Source organism: Corvus kubaryi, unplaced genomic scaffold (genome assembly GCF_017639235.1).
Source record: "Corvus kubaryi isolate FWS band 111438036 unplaced genomic scaffold, C.kubaryi_AGA036_p1.0 37354, whole genome shotgun sequence".
Taxonomy (NCBI): Eukaryota; Metazoa; Chordata; class Aves; order Passeriformes; family Corvidae; genus Corvus; species Corvus kubaryi.
The window spans coordinates 12,351,031-12,366,294 of record NW_024581116.1 but is presented as its reverse complement, the minus strand read 5'-3'; the positions used below and the strand labels follow the sequence as shown (position 1 = coordinate 12,366,294).

The window sequence follows — 15,264 nt, the reverse complement described above, 5'->3', positions numbered from 1 at the left end:
ATACAGTTCCCAACTTTTCTTCCAAGCCCAAGGTGGCAAGAGGCTTCAGCAAGCACATGCCACACTCTTTCCACTGATACTTGCTACCCTCAGAACAGTTTCAAAGAAGACCTGAGCTATGGGTTCAGCAATTTTAAACTGCGTAAAATGGCAATGCCAATAAGAATGCAGTTGTTGTCTTGTTTTTTTCCGGTACCTGAGTGGCTAATTTTGTGCTAGCTAAGTATCAGTGAAGTGAAATGAAAATCAGAAGCTGGTCTTTGCTCTTCTTTTGCCTGACTAGTTTTAACAAAAAGAAAAAACTCTTTGCATTAGTTCTGCTCCCCACTCTTTGCATTAATTCTGCTCAGTTCTTCTGTGCGATATATAACAAACCATACCAACACCTGTGGTGGAAAGGACTTTGAAATGAATTGCTGTGGCAGGACTGATTCTTTCCTTTGCAATATCAAAATATTACCAGCCTCAAATGTTTTCGAAATTCTCATTTCACAATTTATTTTTTCCCATCTTCTGTAAATCACAGAAGATATGCAGCACTATTTTTCGTTCTCTCCCAGTCAGTACAGAAACAGGAGAGAAGTTACATGCATGATCCTTAAGAGAGATGCACTGTCACACAATACCTTGGCTGAAACAGTCAGGTCTTGCATGCTTTTTTTAAAGTTCAACAGGTAAGGATGAAGAGCACCCTTGAACTCTTTATTAACTACTGTGAATGTTTTTGTAACACATCTCAAAAATTTTTTAACTAGTACCTAGCTATTTCAACTGTATACTGTCAGTTGTTTTAACACTAAAAAGGCAGTAATAAAATTGTGAACAAAAGTACGTTTTCATGTTTCTGACATTGCTGGTAGCCTCCAGGTCACATCAGATACTTAAAAATATTTACTACAACAATGAGAGAGAATGTAAAGGAGGAGAAGAAGCAACAGCCTTCAAAAAAGGGAAGACAGACAGCAAGAATGTTCAGGGGCTGCAGAAAACAAACAAGCAAACAAACAAAAACCAACCAATCAAATAGCAAACAAAACCCCAACCTGTTCCTGAGGTTAAATTGTTTTCCCACAGTTGCTATTTCTAATAGTCAAAAGACACTGGTCTTCTGATCAGAGAAAGGCTTCTAATTTTGTTCTACTGCAAAAACAGTAATGTAAAAGCAAGTATGAACAGCTCATAGAAGTTGCTGATAGATGTTGTTTATGTCATTTTCGTAGGGCTTTCCCCTCACTCTACACATACAATGCTCAGTTGCAAGTAAAAGAGATACTTGAAATGCTGTTACGGACCCTTTCTTTCACAAATATCTGCTTGAATTCCTTTGAACTCAAACTGAAAATAATCCCAAGGTATGCCTCTACATCCTAATCTGCTGTTCCTTATTTACTGTATTTTAAGCGATTTCTCCAAATGAGACTTTACTGGCAACTGTAAAAGCTGTATGTCCATCTAAGCAGCTCTGCTAAACCCCATGGAGAAGCACTGAATTCCAAACAAAGAACTCACCACAAATTACTACGCTAGCCACCATTTAAGTGAGGAGTGTGAGTGGATATTCCAAGGAGTCCAACGGAAACAGAGGACAGACACACACAGCTCTTACCAGTAAAGAATTTAAAAAGGAGTTACTGATAAGACTGCATCTGCAATAACCTCGACATATGCAACAGAAAAAGTTTTTCTGAAAAAACATGTATCTCAAAATAAGCTCACTACAAAGCATAGTTATTCCAGGAAGGCTTACTCACTCCAAACTACATTTTAAAACAAATAATCTTCTATTCTTATATGAAAAAAGATTCTGCTTATATACATGGATAGAAAACACTTCAAAACCACAAAATACAGCTAACTCTGATGTAGAATCATATGCTTAATAAACTCCAAGATCCTGTCTACAATTAATTTGAGGAGAATCACAAACATTTATGCAAAGGTTCAAAAATGAACCAACAGATTTTAAGGTACAACAATTTAGTATTAAAAACCCACAGAAGGCTTCTCTTTTAGATTAAATATGACTATATAAACAATGTTGACATTCAGTGTCATGAATTCATGAAGAATAGTAACTAGGATATGCTTAGCAAGTTATGTAGCTACACATACGTAAGGTAAGAAAATAACATAAAAGGATTCTTCCAATGGTATTTAGGAAAATAAAAATCTACAGCTGGTATTTTCCAACATTTTCACAATATAACAACTCCCTAAAATGAAATTTCTCTCTGTAATAAATGGTCCTCCAAAGCCTTCTGAAGCTCAGAGTTATAAAAATTAGTACAATAACCATGGGCAATGCATTTCTGACCACTCAACTTTTTATGATTGATATCACAACAATGTCATAGTTTAAGGGCCACTTGCAACTTACATCTATTTAAAAAATTATCAATGTTCTTGTTCTTCCTCAGTGCTGGATAATCCAGATCAAGGACCAAAGAATTCAAGCCATCCTGAAAAAAAAAAAAAAAAAGTTAATTGAGTTCAAATCTTAATAAACAACTTTCCTAAAATTACTGCACTGAGACTGATTATATATTATTCAAGCATGCATTACATTCCTAGTAGGCAAATCAAACAAGCTCTCAAGTATGTTTATAAACCAGCAGAGGAGCCAACACACACTGACTGGCTCCAAGTTCTATAAACAGTACAGCTATATTACCACTGATTAGTGGCACTGGGACTTAAACTGGAGTAGTAGTTTTAATCTTAATCAGTAAGTAATCTTACTCATTAAACATTGATTTAAGATACCGAGTTCAGTCAATCCATTTTTCTTCTGTTACACTTTCCTGCAAAGACTTTATGTTTGTACATCTGTATAATTGCTTTGATCAAAGTCTCTCTACCTTCTCATTCTGGACATTCAAAAACCAACCACACATTTTCCTTGGAAGCAAGACATGACCTAAACTTAAGAAGACAATCCACCATGTAATTCAGGCTCACAAGACTAGAATAATTTTTCTAAGTGACTCTACAGAAGACAAGCCAGAACCCTACATGCCATTCTGCTACCCATTATCAGTGCCTCAGCAGAAAACAATTGAGACTCTTAAAATGGCAAGGGATGAGATCACCAAAACCAAACTAAAAATAGTATTTTAAATGCCTGTTACAAGACTTAACTCAGTTCTACCTTTCTGCAACCTGGAAAAACTTTAGAAATTACTCTTCAAACACAGAGACCTTTCCAGTTACACAGGGACAAATAAAACTAAAAATTAGTTTCAGATACTAAGAGGAGTCAGAGACACCATTCATTGTCAGCAACTCCAGTGTTCAGCCTGAACTGGCAGCTTTATTCATTGCCCTATGAACAAAATCCTGAGACTGCTTTTTCAGGTTTTCGAGCCTTGACAGGGCATGACAAGAGATTTAAGTCAGAGACCACATCATGTTTATTAATAGGCAGCCAACAGAAGTAGACAGCTTTTCAATCTTCTTAATAACCGAGGCTATAGCTAACAACCTGCTGATTTTATATTTTTTTATTAATATATCTGGGAAGGTATAATTTATTGCAAATATTACTAAAATTGTTATAGTAATTTTAATAACATATCTGGAGAGATTCAAAGGCAAGGCCTAAGATTATTAAATGTATTTTGAATGCCACTTTGTCCTAAATAAGCACATACAAAAGTAAGACCACCTCATCTGTGGAGATGTCACTTTTCACCACAAAACAAATTAATGGTTAAGACCATTTTCAAAATGAAGGTATTTTATTTATTTATTTTTACCTCCTAACAAATGAAAGTGTCTTGGGAAACGTCACAGATATGCTGATGGAGTACAGGTTAGACAAATGATTAAAAGCTGGCTGAAAGACTTGGCCCAGAAGACTGATCAGTGGCACAAAGTCCAGTTGGAGCCAGTCACCAACAGTGTACCCCTGCACTGGCACTTCTCTGGACAGAGACAGTTTTCACAAAGTTCAAGGAGGGGAAAAGACAAGTCCTGCTGCTGGAGAGGAAAAACCCCAGGCACCAGGTATAGGCTGTGGCCTGACAAGCAGGAGAGAAGCTTTGCAAAGAAGCACCTGAAGGTCCTGGTGAACAACAGGTTCCTCTCTACTCTGCACTGATGAGGTCACACTTGTAGTGCAGTGATCACTCCTGGGCTCCCAAACCACCAAAGGCAGGGACCTACTGGAGTGAGTCCAGCAAAGGGCCAGTAAGACTAATGCACTAACGCATTTTTCAAAGGAGGAAAGGCTCAAAGAACTGAGACTCTGCAGCCTGAGAGGAGAAGACTCAGGGCAGGGGAGCTCATCAACGTCTGTAAGTACCTGGTGGGAAGGACTGAAGAAAAGGCAGTGCTCATTGACAGGACAAGAGATAATGGACACAAGGTAAAACACACAAAATTCTATTTGAACACCACGCTTTTTTTCCTGTGAGAGTGGTCAAGTACTGGAACAAATTGCCCAGAGAGGTTGTGGAGTCTCCACCAGTGCAGATACTCAAAACCCAACAGGACATGGTCCTGGGCAACCTACTTTGGCTGATCCTGCAATGAGCAGGGTGTTGGACTAGACGGGATCAAGAGGTCCTTGCCAACCTCTAACATTCTGTGATGTACAACCAATAATATTTCCACTGCTGCACTTTTACTCTTGACTCTACGTAACCTGAACTGTTATGAAGGTCTTACACATCAAGTTTTAGAACTCCCTAACACGAAGCAGCATAGGACAAGCATAAATAAATAAATGGGAAGTCAGTCAAGAAGGCACAGTAGTTGCTTTAATAACAGTATATATAGGGATTATTTTAGCCTTGACCACAACAGCTCCTGCAAGACATTAAGGATAAAGGAATGATGCACGAGGACATCCTACTCATCTTTCAGAGGGACAGAAGACTTACTACCTATTGTTAATTTATATGACACTTTTACAGAAGATACTATAAAACCAAACCAAAGTAACAAAGTTGTTATATACTTATGGATTAGTCACTACATTAATTGCACAGGTATTGCCCAATAATCTGGACAACAGAAAGTACTAATTTGAGATTACTTCCTGCAAAATAATGTAATAGAATCTATACTACTTTTTATTTGGCAAACACCACCTTCAAAAAAGGGTATCTCATTCTGCAGCACAGTGTGTCAGCAGAAATATGGATCCTTACCCTGCAACATGTAGAGAAGGACCATGCTGAATGTCCTGATGGGAACAGCTGAGTCACCTTTTAGAATTTACCTAGCTCAATGAAGTATCAATTTCAATCAGATGGCAGTCTACACACACCACCAAACTCCCAACATTCTTCTTTCACTGCTACTGAGAAAATATTCTCATGATCACTAACAACTGGGTAGGCATTTTAAGGGAGATGTAAAAGCAGTCTGTGCTAACAAAAATCAGCAAGGTGTTATTTTTGTTCTTCCTATTATGGAGGAGAAAGGTGTTATTTTTGTTCTTCCTATTATGGAGGGGAAGAAAGGTGAGGTCACCTGATGTCTTAATGCTTTTCATGTGAAGTTATTTTAGTGGTTGACTAAGAAACTCATATATAGTGTGCTTGACTTCTATCTTACACAAAACATCAGGGGAAAGAATAAAGTTATCACCCCAACAAAAATTTTAGTAAAGTTGGATTATAAGGTCCAAACCAACCATAAGTTTCAATTTAAACTGAACTGTATATTATAATTTTAGATGTCACTTTTTTCCCCCCATGTCATTCTGATTCCATGGCTTTTTTTGTGGGCTATACAAACTGAAAAGCACATTTGAGCTAATTTTTAATTAGCTTCTTCTGCCTCTTTTTCATGGACTCCTGGTAACAATTTTCACAAGTAGTTATTAATGAAAGAAAATTTGAGAACAGCACAACTGACTATTTTAGCTCTTTGAAAGTGTCCTAACTCTAGAACACAGCCAGATACAGCTGGTGTCAGACAGGTGATCAGTATCATCATCACAAGGAACAGAAAGTGTATAAAATTTCTTTTATCCCTGTGAACAAACCCCATTATGATACTCTTTCAAAGACAAAATTTTAAGCTTTTAAACAAAATTTTAATGTAAGAGATTTCAAGTTCATATCAACATGTAGTTTATAAAAAACTTGCCTTGCACACTAGCATTTTGTCAGAAGTGGTTTCCTTAAAGCTTAACATTTTCATTGAAAGACCTAGTTTCTATCACTTAACAGAAAAATTCACTACAATTAAGAAGCTGGGTCAAAAGATTACACAGTAAAACAGACAGTTGAGACTGAAGAGAAGCAATCCAGGAAATGACATCTCCTCTGTCTAGGCCTCACAGATAAGTCACTTCAACCAGGAAATATGCTATTAAAGAGATTTCACTGTTCACTTCCTCTTTCTGCTATTACAAAAGACTCAGAAGCTAGCAGGCCAAAAATAGCAGCTTCCAAACAAATGCATCACTGGCAAAGACAGATCTGCCTCCATCAAAGCCTTTTCCTCATGGCAAACATGCTAAAATGTTTTCCAAGAGAAAAGACCAAACTTGATAAATTTTGCAATACCCTCCTACTACAAGAGGAGCAGAGAGAGTCACCCTCTGTGGACAACATGGAGCTTGGCTTTCCCTGCAAGTAGTTTGCACTGTTTATCAACCTGAATGAACCAAAGGAAAAAACAGGCAAGAAAAGTTCACAAGATACAGGAACTAAACGTTTATGTTCTTCTCTGACAAAAAGGTCAGTATGATGGAAAAATACTAGTAGCTTCTCAATAATGAGCTTAATATCAATTCCAGGGAATCCCATAGAAGCCCTCACCAAATTAAACCAGGCTGTCCTGATAAGAGATTCTGATGTTAAAGTTACTGTTTGAACCTAACATTGATATGTACATGTAAACTCCACTGGCTGTCAAAAGCAGCTTTGGCTATTTTGATTTATTCCTCACTTTCATGGTGTGAAAAAAATAAAACTCAAGGCCAAAAAGTAAGACGATTGAACAGAAAAGGTTCTTCAGTTACTTCAGAAAACAATTCATAATCCTGCAATAACGGGAAAAGATAAAAAGCCTGATCTAGTGCAAGATGTCCCTACCCACGGACAAGGGGTTGGACTAGATGATCCTTGAAAGTTCCCTTCCAACCTACACCCATGAGATCTTATGAAAATTTCACTAAACCGTTACTTACAAGAAAATCAAAACAATACTCCTGTCTTCCAAATTCTCAAATAAAATTTAATAAAATATGCTGCAGCAAAAAGTAAGGATAGAAAAGTCTTGTAATATCACATTACACTTTTCTAACTGGGCCTAAATGCTTTTAAAAGCAGAACTTCCCAAATCTATGAACACAGGAAGTGAGCATCTAATGACTCTTTGTCGGGGTCCCTTCCCCCCTGCCATGTAGCCCTGGGAGAGGGGCCCTGAGGGCACAGACACGGGGTTTCCCTGCCCCTGCTCAGCCTCGTTCCCATTGGTTGGTTTGTGTTCCCTGCGCGGGCAGAAGGACCCTTGGTCCCGTGACTGGAACAGTTCCTCGGCAGAGCCCCGGCCATGCGGCTGGAGAAATAAACATCTCTGAAACAGCTATCAAGAATAGGTCCATATATATTTCTTTTCCACGGCCTCCTTGTTTGATACACGTGTTGCAGTATCCGTACTGTAACAACTCTTCACCAGGATTAAACCTCCACTATGTTCTTCCATACGCCAATGGGACCCTTAAATAATTCTGGTCTTTTCCTGAGCGATTACTTCTTCCCATACCACGAAAGCTATGTTTGGATGCAAGGTAAACAGCTCAGTAACAGCATACAACACAAAAAACAACTGAAAGGTAATATCCAAGGCAAATACAGCCTTTTCCCAAGCCCGTCCTACTCAGTGATCGCTAAGATATGTTGCAATTCACTTTTCTCTTACTTAAACATTAGTAATTAGTGTGTGAAGGAATAATCTGGGCCATGATAATGGAGCCAACATTTACTGTTGGGAGGTCTTGCTATTCTAGTTCCTTAACAGTTTTACATTAATTAACAGATCTTTTTCTTAACAGTATTGAGTATGTACAGTTTAGAAACCTAAAAGCAGCTACTGTCCACAAATGAGTATGTAAATACTTAACAACAGGCTTTACTTACAATCTGATTTCTGTACATGAAGGTAAACAAATACTGAAATGGTTTTAATGCTGTCTACTATTGAATAGAGGCAAGTTTTTCTTCATCATACAAGCAATACTCCTCAAGACATGTCCTCTTATGTGCTGCATCCTACATGCATATTTTAATGGTTTTATACATTTTCCCCTGCTATTTGAAAGGCACAGTGTGAAAGTGTAATGATAACAATAGGATGGTAACAGCCCAAAAATAGCTTTCCCCTAAATATTTACAAAAGTATATTCACAAAACTGTTCAAGATACAACAAGAAGGATGTTAAGGAACACCACTATGGAACAGTAAAAGCATGTAAATAATGATCAGGAAGGCAAAGCGGTATAATGAGTTGTAGTTTACAAGAGACGAGAAAATAATGGAAGATACTTTGTATTAAGAATGATCAAAAAAAATCTATTAAGAGTTACAGAAAACAAAGAATACACAGGTTTAAATTTTCCATACTTTCTGGGATAAAAATGAAAACAAATCCTAAAGAAAGTCATTATATACATGAAGAAATGTGCTGAGGACAGCAAGACCCACTGAAATTCACTCACAGTATTTAAGGAGACTGTCTTAATCAATTTACATTGAAAACTCAGGAGAACAGAAGAGGTCAGCAGGACTGAAAAGGGTAAATCAAAGCACTCCCATTAAAAGGCAAAGGGTTTTCCAAACTACAGATCAGAATATTTGGGGATGGGGAGTTAGAACAAGACATTAATCATCTTGTAAAGACCTAGAAGATTAACATGTGAGATCCAGGGTTTAAGGTTTTTTGTATTCTTCTCAAAGATAAAAGAGTGCCATGTAAAAGATTTCTGGCAGATTATAGGGCGTAATCAATAAAGCAAAGCATCTTAACATAAGAATAAAATGCAAGACTTGCCATTCGCACTGGCAAGGTAAAAAATATGGTATACGAAATCATGGAGAAAAGGTCCAAAAGGTAATTATTAGGAGTTTGGTAATCATCAGGACTTGGAAAAGTGTGTCAAAAAGAATATATTCATTGCCACAATAAAGCAACAGACTTAGAAACAGACCTATTAAGAAGTAAAAATAAAATAAATAAATTCAGCATATGCTACCAAGCTTGGGAGTTTTGAGCACAGGCTTTTTACTGCATTCAAAATTACCTCAAAAAAAAAGGAAAAAAACCCAATCAGATGAAACTCAAAGACAAGTACAAAAAGAGGGGGGAAATCCTCACTAACGTGCTTTTGAAAGAAGTTAAATGCACAGAACATAAAAAACTGGAATAATGACCAAGTGGGAAGATAATGGAAAATTATGTGGGGTTATGGCCGACGAGAAGTCCAGTCTAGGATGCACAAGCAGGAGGTGCACTGTGTAAGACCTCACAGAGAACTAAGACTCTTTTGTAAATGAAGATCAGAGATCATTTGCTGATATTGGTACAGCCTAAGACAGAATATTGTGTCCAGTTTCGTGAATCTCTATATAGAGGACTGCAAAAGACAGAAAGGAACTGGAGGGAAGTTAACAAGAGCAGGGATATGATAAGCAATTTGTGCAAAAATAGGCTGTCAGGACCAGAAACATTAGTCTTTAAACAGGTCGGCCTAAGGAGACAGGACAAGTTCTCTCAGAACATAAAAAGCTGTTATGAGCGATGCTGATGATAGACAATTCCTCATATTTCCTAAAACAGCATAAAAAATTAGCTGAATTAGGCATGAAGGTTAGGTGGCAGATTAGGAAAAGAAGTTCTAAATAGCAGTAGTGATAAACTGACATAATACAGCTCCTCAATGAAGTTGAGAAATCACCTTCACAAGAGATTCACAAGCTAGAGAAATATTTATTACAGTAGATCCAGTTGTGGATCCTTTACCACTGATCTCTAAAATTCCTTCCAAGCCTACCTAAAATCTCTTCACAAATTACTGAAAGAAATACAACAAAGGCAGTAAATTAAGCCAAAGAAAAGAGGACTGAAAACAGGAGTAAACCGGAAGCTCTGAAGATACAGCTTAACATTACTCACTTCAAAAAAAAACCCCAAAACTTAACCATTACAAAAATGCACATTTTTTCCTCCAAATTCGTTGTTGCTATTTTCTCTTCAAGATTTAATAAAATAAAACTGGTCTTGCATGTGTTGCTGACTATCACGGTAGCCATGGAAAATTCACTAGTTCAGCATAATCTGCTTTCATCTGAAGTCACTGTACATTTGCAGGTTCTTTAGCTACTTTTGGTTTTAGAATTCACACTGCTTTCAAAACATTAATGTGCACCAAAGCTCGAGAACAGCAAACCTGTTAAAATGACACTAGAGATCATTTCCTATTCATTGGAAACTTCCAAGGCCTTTATTAGCAATCTTTGCTCCTTGACAAGAGAGCAAGAACAGGCTAGTAATTTTGACTGTCACTTTCCCACAGTCATTTATGCACCAGCTCAGATGGAGTTTGCCCAAGCAATCAAGCAGAACAGTATAAGTACTAGAACTGCAAAAAGACTATCTAAAAATGCACAAAAAATAAACCCATGCCTGGAATTGTCTCTCTGCCACCCTGAAAAAATGGAATAACCTACTGTTTCAAGAAAATCCAAATGCAACATTTATACATTGTATATGTATACATACATATACATACAAATGCCTTTTATACATTCCTCTTTTCCCACACAGGGTTTCCAAAGGCTACAGCTGCTGGACTAAGAAGTAACATCAGGAACACAGATAAAAGGTCAGGGGGCTCATCTGTGCTTCAGGAAGGAGAGAGATGTACAGCCTATTCTTAAAATTGTGTTTTGACCACAAGGTCATCCTTGTTCCATATTAACTATGAATCCTACTTCTCCATCATGAAAATTATTCTATTTATTTTTTTGTAACCTCAGATAGTTCAGTCCGTGAAGCTACTGTCAGCAACTATCCATTGCATGTTACACCATCAGAGTCACTCACCCTTCAATACCACTGCAAACTTGTTTTTGGATAAATGTATTTCCTATATATTCCTTCATGTAATGCAAATGGTTGTATTATATTATTTATTTTTACTAATCTATTTAACAGTTATGGAAAAATAAGATGCAAGTACACAATCTAATAACTAAAAAAGGATGTTTATTAGGCTAAATAACAAAAATTTTAACTATCTCTAATACAGTAACTGGAGCTGCAAATAACATGACTTGAAAAGAAAATCAAGCAAAAAACTAGCACCCTCCTCCCCTAAAAGCATGATTAATTAGAGGTTATAAAAGAACTTATTTTTTTTTGTAGTCACTGATTCAGAACAAATGATTATAAAATTTCCCTGTACTAAAAATACCAGCAATTGTTTAAAATCACTCTTTAAAACACTTCTAGTCAAATAAATAATGGCCTGCTGATCATGTTATCTCCTGCCTAACTTCAAATCTGATGTCAGCAGCATATTCTGATCAGCTGCACCACATACTTCTTGAAATTCAAGTGCTGTACTCCACCATAGTTCCATGAGTCCAGATTTCCAGTTAAAGTGATGAATAAAACTGCAGTAATCAAAATCACATCTAACTATGCAGTACAAAATTTGGATGCACTATGGAAAAATCTACATATAAATATATTAAAATACATAAACATTTAAAATGTTTAAACATATAAAATAACAGAAATAAGACTTCAGTTCCAATTCCTGTCAGGACTCCTAATGGAACATTCTAGATTTTAAGCATTACAGGAATTTTTCTGGATGTTTTCTCTGGAACTCAATATATGTTCCACTAGGGACTGACTAAAGTAATAGTTCCATCACTTGTGAAATCCATGATGATGAGGTAATATCAAAACCTGAAGTTTTCTCATCAACTTCAGTAACAAGCAGATATTTAAGAGGTCAATAGCCTTGGCCTCTAGGACTGGAACAGAGCTTGTCTCTCCTGACAAGCCCAACTAAAAGTGTTTGAAAACTCGCCCCCAAAATAGGGAGAAAAACTAACCCTGTCCCGCCACATAACCGGCTAAAATACTTTTGTCCAGTGTAAAAGAGACCAGAGTCACACTCGGGACAGACATTAAGCAGCCACTTTTAGTAGGGGTTGAACCTAGATGACCTCTGGAGATCTTCAAAGCTGAGTTATTCTGCGATGCTACAATTACTTCTGACCTGAGCATATGGCAGGTCAGCAACATTAAAATCAGGTTTTGTATCAACGAGTCCAAAAACTTCTGTTCTTGTGAAGATAAAGACAGTCCTTCAATAAGGAATTTCTTTACTGTAAAAAAGTATGAAGCAAAGCAGTAGAAAATAAGTGTTTACAGGAACTTGCTATCTGCAGATTTTGCAAGACCTACTTCAGCAACTCTGGTGAAGTGAATGCCTATTGCAAACTGCTGCTGTAACTACTGCTTTTCCAAGTCTCTGAGCAAGAAGTTTTTTCTGGGCACAAATCTATACGAATTAGCTATTTCTCCTACAGGATTAGTTAGGACCTTCACATTGCAAACAACTGCTACCCGAAGCTGTGGGTAGCCTTTAACAAGATCTTTGGCCTTCTTTCATTGAAGAGGAGGTGTTGCAAAGAGCCACAGAAGAGAGCAGAAAATGTCTTCTGAAGGATTTTTTCAACTACTTCATCAATAAATTAGTTTAGTCATGGAAGAACTTCTATTTCTTTAGTCACTAAAATCCAGTTAATGCAAAGTTTAAAAGACATCAAGGCAACTGCAGAACCTTGTTTTAGAAGCTGCTAGCATGTGAATTCATTACAAAATTTAAAATTCCTATCACAGTTGACCACAAACCAGGGAAAATAACAGCTCTTGATTTCTGATCTGTTTATCTAACCATAAATTCCACTCAGTGGGTGTTGTTATATCCTCTGCTTTATGAATCAGTTTGCAGAAGCTTTTAATGCCAATTGCAAGTTATATCAGAAGGAACTATATTTAAAAATAAACATTACATAATATTAAGACATCTCAGAAAAAACTCCACACTATTGCAGCTTGAAGAGACAAACATAAGCAATAAGTCTGTACACAGCACTTCAGTTTGCCTCAGTCAGGAAAAACATCACCTTATCAGTGTCTGTGACATATTCAAATGTCATGTAAGACCATAATAAAATAGACATATTATGTCACTTCGGATAGTCTAAGACATCCTACATCCTATGCCATGCATAAAAGAGCATGACTTAGAGCATGACACAGAATGACTGTGATTAAATCTTTCTCTTAAACTGGGAAGTATTTAATATTTCTGTCCCTAGAAAACCAGAATATAGACACATACATGTGCACCCTCACACACAATGACAGGCTCAGGTCCCAGCACTGAAAGGGTATGAAGGACAAGAACAAAGGCTTCTATGAATAAATCAGCAGCAAAGGAAAGTAAATGGGGGCACACTATCTTGGTGGAGCGGGAGACCTGAGGACAGAAGACAGGCACTTCATGCCTTTTTTGCTGTTGTCCCCTGGGACTGGGGCTGGGACAGAGCTCCACCCCAGGCATCCTCCTGGCATCCATCTGAGGGGCGTGAAGGGGCCAGTCAAAACCATTACCAGGCTGCTCTCTACCTCCTCTGAGAGGTCACAGCAACTGGGGGAGTCTCCTGTTAAATGGAAAAAGGCAAGTGCTCTGCCCATGATCAACAAGGAGAACCTGCAGAAAAACAGGCCAAAATTCCAGTTAAGTTCAGGCCCCTGGATACCATTATCAAATAAATGGAGAATAAGATAACTGAATAAAGTGATCAGAAGTAAATTGTACATAACCTGTCTTCTCTAACGAGATGACTGTTTCAGTGACCAAGGAGTGAGCAGTGTTTTTATCTAGACTTCAGCAAGGTATTCAACACAGTTTCCTACAGTAATTGTATGGGCCAGTTGCGTAGGCAAATAATAGGCTGGGTGAAAACCTGGCTGGACTATCTGACTCAAAGAATCATTGTGATCAGCAGAATCAAGTCCAACTTGGCAGCTGGTGACCACTGGCATTCCCCAGGGACTAGTAATGGGACCGATACTAGGACCAACACTGCTTGTTTTTACTAATGACCCAAAAGCTAGGACACAGTGTACCTTCAGCAACCTCACGGATAACACAACCAGGGCAGAGGCTGATACACTGGAGGGCAGAGCAGCTATTCAGAGGGATCTGGAAGGGCTGGGGAAAATGGGCTGAGAGAAGCCTCATGCAGTTCAGTGACACACACAGACTCCCACATGTGGGATGGAATACCACCACACACCAGGAGAAGCTGGCACTTGCTGGCTACACAGTGCTTTTGAGGAAAAGGATCCAAGGGTCCTAGTGAACAAAAAGCTGGTCACGGATCAGCAGTAAGCCCTGTGGCAGATGAGTATGATGAGAGGCAAGAGAAACAGGTTGCCATTTGGGAAACTGAAATTGGCTATATGGAAACATTTTCTCCACCACTGTCAAACAAACGGGTGGAATAGGATGCCAAAATGTGGCATCTCCACATTTAGACATTTTCCAAATTAAATTCTAAAATGTCATCTAATTGAAGCTGATTATGAGTACATCAGCAGTTTGGACCAGAAGACCTCCACAGGTCCCTTGCATCCTAAATTATTCTATGATGGGTATTTGTATTCAATTCTGAAAATAGCTTCAACCAGAGCTCAATTACTGACAGGGTGCCATGTACATCTCCAGAAATACCACAGATTATTTGGCTAGACATTGCTGTTAGAAGAGCTGACAGGATATTTTGTGAAACAATATTTCATCGTGAATTGTATTATCACAGTGTCATCGATCATGGACCGGGGCCTGTCTGTGGAAGATCATGACTCTGTTTTGTTTTGTATTGCAGTCAAATCTAAGATAAGAGACGCCTGATGGATAAGCACAAATTGAAATAAGCCGAGGCAACATCAGACAGTATCACAGGCATTCAACTGGAACCTGGCCTCCTACATATGTGGTGACTCAGACTTCCTGGCTAGCTGTATCCCCATTAATAGGAAGATGGAAGGCAAATGAAGGCAGCATGCAAGACGCTTAAAACAGAAAGGAAGGCTTTATTCACATCATAGAACTTATTGCCACGGGATGTTTCTGCTGCCAAGGAGTTTACATTGGGCTGAAGGCTATTCGATTCAAGGGAGATAAAGCTGTCAAGGGCTGTGAGACTGAAAACCAC

General features: G+C 38.0%; 1 protein-coding gene across 3 annotated transcripts in view; it reads right to left on the bottom strand.

Moving 5' to 3' along the window:
* Nucleotides 1–15,264, bottom strand: part of ROCK2 (Rho associated coiled-coil containing protein kinase 2) — a 110,594-nt gene that overhangs the window by 66,733 nt on the left and 28,597 nt on the right. For all 3 annotated transcript variants that reach the window (XM_042032998.1, XM_042032995.1, XM_042032996.1), the window contains exon 2: nt 2,378–2,459. In XM_042032998.1, the coding sequence (XP_041888932.1) occupies nt 2,378–2,459 (82 nt within the window). The remainder of the gene's footprint in view (nt 1–2,377; nt 2,460–15,264) is intronic.